The sequence below is a fragment of the Egretta garzetta genome, unplaced genomic scaffold (assembly GCF_000687185.1).
Source record: "Egretta garzetta isolate BGI_Z169 unplaced genomic scaffold, ASM68718v1 scaffold124, whole genome shotgun sequence".
Lineage (NCBI taxonomy): Eukaryota > Metazoa > Chordata > Aves > Pelecaniformes > Ardeidae > Egretta > Egretta garzetta.
In genome coordinates this window covers 106,374-116,395 of record NW_009259423.1, presented here as the reverse complement: position 1 = coordinate 116,395, position 10,022 = coordinate 106,374, and the positions used below count along the sequence as shown (strand labels likewise).

The following is a 10,022-nucleotide window of genomic DNA, read 5'->3' as shown; positions in this document are numbered from 1 at the left end:
TCCTGCTGTATGGCATTTAAGTGGGAAGGAGGGTTTTTTTTTATTTCTCATCCATTAATCAACTGTCTTACTCAGCCAAGGGAATACCAGACCTTGGGACCTTAGCTAATGGCACATACAAGGTAATGTGATTGTGCTAAAATTCTAGTAGAAGTCTTCAAATTATATCAAACTTCCTAAAAATTGCTGTGGAATAATTGTGAAGTTTCTGTGAGCTGAACAATTTCCCATGGGTCAACTGACCCACACTAATTTCCTAAATCAAGCTCAACTGTTTTTATTGCTGAGCCCTGAGAGCTTATTACTATTTTATTACCATGAATACATAGACTATGAGCAACTTTTTGAAAATATTTTACAACACATTTATTTATTAGATACTTCCATGTACGCATGCTAAATAAACAGCAACTTCAGTGGTTTACACTTCCATTTAGATTTAATGTCTCTCTTTTGGCTTTGGATGGTTTCTTTATAGCAGCATGAATCTGTTCTAATTTAAAGATGGTCCAGAAGCAAAATGTCATGTCAAAATGATCCTGAACTTTATAAGAGGTACCTCTAGAGATCTGGATCTGAATTTAAGCTACAGAACAAGCTCACTCAATTATTATTTAAACCATCGAAGTATCAGATCAGAATACTCTGCAGCTTTTGGATGTTCACAATCCAGGTCTAGTTCAGGAGAACCTGACTTTGTATAAACTTTTTTGATATGGCAGGCAGCAGCAATTACTCAGCCACTATCCTCATGCAACGGATCTCTCCCAGTAAAATTAGTTCTCCCACCTATGTCATGTCACACAGCAGATCTTTAAATCTCTCTGAACTTACCTCACATTCGTAGTGTCCCATATCCTCATTGGAAGGGTTCTTGACCACCAGGACTATTATGCCACTCCGTGGTTCACTGAAAGTCTGGTATTTACTTGTGTCTTTCAACAGTAGACCATCTTTGTACCATCTGCATGTGGAAAACACCGAGTATAAGCCAGGAAAAAACATGCAGTGTCAAGAAGTCCCCAGCTCACTGATCCATCTATCAGACCAGTGGACAAAAAAAAAAAAAATAAAAAAAATCAAGAGTTAGCTATTAGAGAAGAGTTTGTACCCTAGAAGATGGGTCTACACGTGGGTAGATCATACGTGGATACTAAACTGCACAGATTTATGAGATTCTTCTCAAAAAACATCATGCAGGCAAAAGGGCTTCTAATCACAAGAAGCTATTCTGAGCTTTTTGTCTGAATACCCCAGACTGGTTGCTGACAAAAGAAATTCAAGTGCAAGGCAGGGAGGATAAAAGAATGATAAAATATTGTCAGGGCATTAGATCTGACACAGTCCTATGGCAGGTGGTATCTGCAGGTATTTCTTTTCAGATGCTAGCTAGAATAAATTGCTGAGAATCCCAAGAATGTTGGGGTTGGGAAGAGCCAGCATTGGGATTGGGTTAAGGTGGAAAACACAGAGAAGAAAGGGTCATAATCTTGAAAGAAAGGGCAGGAGACTCTTCCGACCACGCAAAATGGGAAAACAGGATTTGTTCCAGGGTGACTTGAAGAACTGACCTGATTTGAGGCCTAGGCGCTCCTTCGATAGTACAGGTAAACTGAGCATCTTCACCCTCCACAAAATAAGCATTTCGAACCTTGTTCACAAACCGTGGTGGCACTGCAAAATAAGGATCAATGTATCTAGTAGCTGGGAATATGACCAGTTATGAAGGATGCGTCCCTGACCAGATAATTCTTGCGATGGCTGTAAACAAGACACTGAAGACCATTTCTTTTGACCTCAGAACTACCGACTGTACCTGTACATCAAATAATTTTTTTTGAAGTATTATACAGTAGATGTTATACAGAACTTCTGGGATGTCTTAATATTCATGTTTAAGGTATTACATCGCAGACCCCTTTAAAGCAATGCATCTGTGCAGGACTTTACCTTGAACAAGTATCTTTCCTAAGGTACTGGCGTTTCCAGCAGGACTGGAAGCAAAGCACATGTACTGTCCTGAGTCAACACCCGCTAGGTTGTCCAAGATCAATGTGCAGGAACCATCGGGATCTTCTATTATAATGTGATGGGGATCCACCTCCACAGGCTTTCCATCTTAAAGGTAAAGGGGAAAAAAGTCTTTGTAAAAAGTTTAGTATCAGTTATGTTTTCTCCTTGGGAATTTCATCCAGGTTTTTGACTTGAGAGGACTGAGAGCTGTATTTCCTTTATTGCAGCTGATGTTGGTAGTTGAGGAATGAGCTCTTCATCTCTTCCAGCTCCCTACAAAATATCCTCTGGGCAAAGCACTGCTGAGGGACCTCATACATCACCAATCTGCATTTAAAAGTTAAATTCTCCCAGAGTATATGCTGTGCAGTTATAGGTCTGATTTTCTAGCCAAAGGAACACCTCCATAGTGACTGCAAACATGCATAACAGAGCTTTCTAAGGCGTGAACTTACAGCAAAGCTGTTTCCTCTGCAATACGGTAATGCTGGGGAAAAGGGTATGTCTGCACAGCTGCCTGTGCCATAACATGGAAACATCTGAACTAGTGAGAACAAGTTGTTCATTTACTAGACGTTGTCTAACTGCCACACGATGTGGATTCATACCGGCTAATAGAGACACCTGAAAAAGCAGGGTATATTAGCTCACAGAAGACCTACGGTACTTGGATTGTTTAGTAGCTAACTTTAAGACTAGACTCGGATATCTCTAGGTGGTCAGCTTTTAGGTTACCCACTAACCAATTGGCACAGAGCAATATAGACAGAGGACGAATCTGGAGGACGCCCTTCATGACTTGCTGCTCATACCTTTGTACCAGCTGACAGATGGCTTGGGAGCTCCTGTAACTTTGCAAGCCAGCTTGACCGTCTCTCCCAGTTCAGCTGTACAATCTGCCAGTTCTTCCTCAAAGTCTGGAGGTACTGAAACACCAGAATAAGCGTGTTAGTCTGGAGGAGGGGGGCTTTGTCCATAGGATGGCTGCTGCAAAGTAAGACAAGAATAGGCATAATTTTTGCAAATGTGTGAGGTTCAGAATGGAAAGCTGAACAGGAAATTTTAGCAGCTAATGACTTTCCAGGTGACATACTGTCCTTGTGTATGCGAGACTAAATTCAGTCTGTCAAATGTCTGTTGTTGGCTATAAAGATGGGCCATAAAACAAAATGGGATTTGTTGCTGACCTGGAAGTATTTTAGGCCATGATTTTAATAAGAACGCCCATTTTTCAGACACCACACAGTTAAGATAATTCCCCAATTAAAATGCACCCATTATATCCAAACAGGTACTCTGTTGGTCTCCATACAAGAAAATCTATGCTTTATTAAGGGGCTTTTATTTTAACTTATTACTACCATATGAAATTATGCAAAATTATTCTGATAGTCTTCCTCACTAGAACACCTCACTAAAAGCACAAAAATAAAATGCCCGGACTTGTTTTCATTGTATATATACACTAAAACCAATTCTGTTCTGGCATTTTAAGATGCAGATTTCCTTACGCTGTAAAGACCACCATTTCTAGCCTCTACCCAGACCATAAAGATCCCTGCTGATAAATTCTGTGGATAGAAAATTGGCGGAATCTCAAATGACAGTGAGGACAAAGCAGCCTGAATGGCAAGATATAAAAATGAAGCAAACCCATGTGCCCAGATACAGCAACATAAGCCAGAAGTTGAGTGGAGGGTTTGGTACCCAACAAAGTCACAGGGGGCTCTCTACTGGTTATGGATAGGACTCTGGGTCAGGTCCTGAGGCTACTTTTCCAATTGGAGTCTGGTGCTCTTCATGCAGTGGGCCAGGGCCTTTGTCACCAAATTCTGTGGTCTTCTACCCTTCTGCAACCCCTGCCAGATCAAATGCATCTCTAGTGCCAGCTCTGCAATTTGTGTTTCAGAAGTTCCCATAGTGCGTTTCTCTTCTCCAGCGATGCACGTTTTCTGGGCTATTTTACCGGAAAACAACATCCTCTGCTTATTGACAAAAAGGCATGAATATGAAGACAGGGAGCTGAGCAACCACTTCAGTCTCTGACTCTGATCCTCCATCAAAGGCAATCCACATCACTTGAAACAGCCAGGGATAATCATCTCTTCTCAGCTCATCAACCCGTGTCTTCCATGCTTGGGTTATGGTCACTGAATTAGAAAGTTACTCATCTGCTCTGATCTTCCCTCAAAATCTATGCAGGTCCTGTGGGATCTCTGGTATATGAATTTAATCACCTCAGTGATATACAGCCTTGGCTCTCCTGATGGTAAATGGAGAGAGTCAAACACCACTGTCCCACCCTGATAGAGGTGCCTTCCCGAGCTCAGGTGGAGGACCTAACACTGCTGTAGTCATTCCAGTTAAAGCTTACTGTGTGCTGTCAAGTCACTTGAGTTGTTATTTACAGCAGTCTGTGATGTGATTGAAGGAAAACCTCCAACCCTGGTTCAGTTTAAGAGGTGGCAGATGGCCCTAGGTGGTTTCTCTCCCTCTTTTGCTAACCTCCTTCCTGAATCAGGGAGACCACCCAAGAAAAAACTAGGAGGTTTGGGCTATCTTGGGCAATACTCACTCCAGACAGGCTCGCTGATTCGCTGCTGTATGCCACAGATCTCCTTCACCCAGGAGTTCTTGATATTCACTGTACGCGCCTGAAGGAGGTACTTGCGGACCAAGTCTTCCCGTTCATGCCAGATCTCAAACGCCCGGTCATCCCCTTCCACCAGGTCATTCACATCTATGTTGTTCAGCTGCATGACAGAAGGAGGACAAGAAAGTCAACACACATCCTATGTTCTTAGGGCTGAATTTCAGCCAGAACCTTTCCCACAGCTGAAATCCCAGAGTTTAGGAGAGTTCAGATCTGGGCCTAGCCTTTGTGAACCAGAACCATCTTCAGTCAAGGTCTGAAATGGAAAAAACCCTATTAAACACCAGCAAGTCACCAGCTACCAGTGTGTATCCTCTTCAGTGGACATGAGTTGCGCCATTCCCGTTAAAGCTAATAAGATGCTTCCACAGAAAAAGGGATAATTTACACTGCTTTTAAAGATTCTTCAGGTTGTGTGAGCAGCGCAATGTGGTTTTGGCCGAACAGGAGTCAGGATCACGTTGCAATCCTTTCCCCAGTGTACTTGACTTTCTGCTCACCAAATAGACATTTTCCTGGCAGTAATTATCACATTTCAGGAAAATAATATCTAGCATTAAAGGGTCTCCCAAGGGTGGGACACACTGATCCTACAGTGCAGGGCTGTTGGGCCCAGGAACAGCACAATTCGGGATAACAAGAAAAGAAATTACAGAGCAGGCACTCTCTGGACAAAGCACTTTTTTTTTTCTTGGAAAATAAAATCTGCCTATGAATATCAATGAGGACAGAGATAAGGACTTTCAGAAGGCCCTGACTGGGCTTGATCAAGAACTCCATCAGTTTTTTCATCAGTAGGTTGTTTTTTGCTGGAGTTGAGCATCTACTGCCTTGGGCAAATGCTTTCTGCCATTTCTTGCAGTTTTAACTTGAACCCTGAATGTCTGAAGATGAACTGGTCTAATCCTCTGAATTTTTCATTTTTAAACAGGAACTGGTGGCAGGAAACAACATAACCAGCAGAGAAAACCACTGGGAATGTAGCCTATGACTAAGCCAGCATTTCTTCCAATTTACTACCAGTGTTACAGACTGCCAAAGCCAAAGATCTACAAAAACTAGCAAACACTATAGACAGCAAAATTCACTTCAATATCACGTACTTATGCAGTTAACTCAATGAGGTAAGAGAGTTGAATAAACACTTGTACATGTAATCTCATTGCTGCATGGTAAAAATCCATCCATGCTTCTGATGGTTTCTGAAAGGTTTAACACAGAGATTTTGGGAGAGACATAGATTCTACATGTGCTTCAAAGACTTCTGGAAACAAAGGAATAGCTCAAAAGGATTAGTGAAATGTCCAAGCTGGATACAAACATGAAGTTCTAAATGACAGGGAAACGCTCTATAGTGATCAGACCTTCATGATGTTCTTGAAGATGTAACTGTAGGTGTCTGTCTTTGTGTCTCGCTTTGGTTTGCAGATCACAATATAATTTTTGAAGAGGAAGACATGTCTTTTGTGTCCTTTCCATGCCATTCTAGCTCCTGGAGCTCCTTCCCACACAATGAAGTGGCCCTGATAGGAAAAAAAAAAAGAGGACCACATAGTGATAAGTCTGGAATAATTACCACAGTGATGTCTCACCATCATTTTTCAGTGAACAGATAACAAATGTTTCCTGTTGCATTGCCACCTTATGTGTCTCTGGTTTATTACAGCACAGCAGGTTGTTTCTAATGCTAAAGGTGGCACATTGGACTGACAGCACCAACAGGGGTGCACATGGTGGTTGCCATTACATTGTCCTTTAAATGGTATTATTTGTTGCCAGAAAAATACAGAGCTCTTGTGAGGTAGGCACACTCCTGGAAATGGAAATGCTAAAGGAAAATTGTATTTTGTGTGTTATGCGGACACTTTACATGCTCACTTGGTCTCGTTCACCAGAGCAGGACATTCATGTCACATGCCTTTGGACACATACAGCTCAGTTAGTGACATGGGCTCCCCCTTGCCATGATTAGGGAGAAGTAAGCGCTCTTGGGGTGTGATGGGACTCTTTTTTTTCGGATGTCTAAATGTGGATAGATGAATGCCCACCAGAGCATCACTGTAATGTAGCCTTACAACTCCTCAGCAATAAACTGATTCCCATGGAAGACACAGGATACAAACAGGCAGGGTAAATGCCTTGCCCAGCATGGCATGGTAAGTCTACAAAGAAACAGGAATTTGAGTAAGGGTGTTGAAAGTCCTAGAGTAGTGTCCCAATAGCTGGGTCACCTTTCCTCTGTGCTCCTAAACCACACATCTGTTTCATGAAAGAGACCCGGAGAAGCACACAGGTCTTTTGAAGATGAGTGAACAGCCATGGGAGAACATCCATAAATTGATCTAATGTTTTCACATGGAGCATATGCAATGTGTACCTTGTACCAACATCCCAGCAAACTAGGCTCTTCAGAAGAACTCTGAAATGAAAGCGTGTAGATTGAAAAGGCCCAGTGAGCTTCTAACACTTGAGGAATCAACAGGAAAACCCACCCATGCCAGTAATTTCAGGAGCTGGCCCATGAGGCTTGCCAATAATAAGAGAGGATGAGGAAAAGATAAAGTGCTTTAAAATCACATGGGGGCCCAGAACAAATCTGTTCCTGCTTGATGAGTAGGTTGGAAAGGCAAATAACCATATTATGTGTGAATGGCTCCATAAGTGTCTATGCATCTGTGCTTCAAACCTTAATCAGGCCAGGAGACCCATCTCTCTGAACAGTAAGAAAGGCAATAAGAAACCACTCTCTTTCAGATATGATTTCTAGAGGAGCTTCTTGTAGGACCTAAGGCTATTTAGAAACTAGTGAAGGCATGCATAGCACTAACGCTGACTGAGATATTCTGGTTACCTGTCGGATGGGTTCACCAAGGCTTTCTAAGGTCCCCGGGTAATTCTCAATGAGTGAGACATGGAGGTTGTTCTCTGCTCTTCGGGTGAGTGCAGATACAATGGCATATGCCTGCTCCAGCAAGGTGCAGTTTTGGCTATTTCTTGCTTTGTTTCGGATTAATTCCTGTAGATGAATGAAGAAAATGTTACCGGGCCATGAGAAAAAAAAATATATTTCCTGATAGCTGAAGAATTTCTCAACATCTGTTCCAGCTCTTTCATCTGAGCAACTTTTATCCTATTCTTTCACCATGTGATGGTTAGCTACTGAAGTCTCCTCTTTTCTACCCATTCTGCAGCCTCACTGACTGGCCAGTCTGGCTTTTCCTTATGTCAGTTAATACTAAACAAAGACAAAGTTGAAGCAGATGTGCTTCAGTGACTGAAAACAAAACAAAAAAAACCCCGAATCCTCAATGTATCCATTGCATTTCTCTTGTGCTTACCCTGACGATACCACGAGGCAAGCAATTCATGTGGCAGTGCTAAACGAAGAGTCGCTATTAGATTAAAAACAAGGGAGGATGGAAAAATGAAATGGCAGTTATCCTTTTCTTCCACATTTGTTCCTGTTCCTCTCTTTTAGTAACGAAGGCGTGCTCACTCTCTCTTCCAAGAGACCCTCTAAGACGTTGGTGTTTGTGTGTCCAAAACGAAAGTTCATTTGAACCTCCTTCAGACTATTCAAACTGCCCACGTCTGTAGTGCTGGAACACAGCAACATTTTGGCAGTCTGCTTTCTGACTGGCTTAGCGCTACTTCCCATGAAAAATACCATTAAAAAATGCTACTTTGAAATTTTCCTTCGTGGTCTGGGCTAGAACCTGAGATAGTAGGACAGCTTAAAACTTGAACAATGAAACATTTCAGGATGGTAGAATGAGGCAAAGCTTTTCAGAAAACAAAAATTTCATCTTACTATAACGTCAGCATAAAAACACAAGGAGAGGAATTGGTAAATTAATTTCTTACACATTGGAAATTGCTTATTTTTATGACATACCTGTTGCTGAGTGCAAAGCAAGTTCATACTTGTCATGGCTATATACATACCTGTATTCATATATATGCATGTAAGCATATTTTATATATATATGTATATGCATATATTTAAAGTTCATTCAGATAAAGCTTGCTGAACCTTATGGGGTTGGAGACTGTGAATCTACCTGGATTTATCTCTAAAAAAATATTTAGAGAGCAGCACCACTGGTGATGATTACTGTCATTCTTCCTTAAGCAGCTTTCAACTGTAGTTGCATCAGAAGAAAGCCAAGAAATATGGAATAAAAATAAAATATTTTTCTATACAAGCTGCACAAAGCAGAACGTAAGCCTGTCGGGTATTAGCATATAATGAAAGCTTTTCACCTTGATTATAGTCTGGTACTGCTGGATCCTGTTTATGGGTTTTTCCAGGTAGTGCTGCAGTGGTGGGATCAGTGGCTGTGAAGGATCTTCATTAGTTAAAATTTCATCCGTGTATCTCTGAAAAAATGTATAGAAGAATGAGGAAAGGTTGTTATAAAGAGAAGTTGAAAAGATTACTCCCTGGAGAATGCTCATATGATGCTGGTTCATAAACCTAACTCAGCCAGAACTGGATAGCTCCACCAGACCTGTTTTGGGCATCTCTATTTAGAAGCCGGGCAGACGAGGTGCTTAGGGTTAGGGTTTAGTGGTGGGATGGCAGGGTTAGGGGAACGGTTGGGCTTGATGATCTTAAAGGGCTTTCCCAACCTAAATGATTCTGTGATTCTATGATTAGCTATGTACTGGGACATCAGCCACGGAGCTGGGTGTTTATCCTTTCCACTGACCTGGTGCCTGTGGGTCCAACTGCGTACAACTCTCCAGCAAACTTCAAGCTGGACTAGCTGCAAGTAGGAGACCCAGGACCCAGGCATGGATATCAGGAAGGCTGAGAGCTCACGCTGATAATTTGAGGGATCTGTGAATGGTGGGTGAATGTGAACATGTGCATTTGTTTTTGAGCGAGCATCAAGCTGGATGAGCTGGTGAGTAGAAGGCTTGTGGAGGGGGTAAAAGTGCTCAGGATCCAGGCAGCGACATTGGATAGGCAGAGGAGCCGTGCTGCTACTCAAGGGATCCACAAACATGCATGTGCTCATGGATCTGGGGGGTTGTCTGTGGTTTCACTAGTGAACATCAATCCCAAGCAGCTGGAGAGAAGAAAGAGGATTTCCCTACCTATACTAATATTTTATGTGAGGTCGCTTAGTCTTCAAACATCCCTTTAATTGCAACTACATAATCACAGTTACATTCATATCTATATAACCTTTATAATATTCATAAATGCATAAGCATACTTAAATGTGTTCCCATACTGATTGTACCAACCATGAAGAGCTAGACAGTGAATACAAAATTATTATAGTTAGCAATGATTTCCCACAAAAATATTGAATAATCCTTTTCAGGATCACATTTGGACCGATAA

General features: G+C 41.8%; 1 protein-coding gene across 1 annotated transcript in view; it reads right to left on the bottom strand.

The window, feature by feature from the left end:
- OBSCN (obscurin, cytoskeletal calmodulin and titin-interacting RhoGEF) overlaps window positions 1-10,022 on the bottom strand; it is a gene marked incomplete at its 5' end in the record, with an annotated part of 163,633 nt that overhangs the window by 47,650 nt on the left and 105,961 nt on the right. The window contains 8 exon segments of the mRNA XM_035892522.1: window positions 835-964; window positions 1,572-1,674; window positions 1,951-2,118; window positions 2,826-2,939; window positions 4,589-4,766; window positions 6,031-6,189; window positions 7,518-7,682; window positions 8,930-9,046. Of these exon segments, the coding sequence (XP_035748415.1) occupies window positions 835-964; window positions 1,572-1,674; window positions 1,951-2,118; window positions 2,826-2,939; window positions 4,589-4,766; window positions 6,031-6,189; window positions 7,518-7,682; window positions 8,930-9,046 (1,134 nt within the window).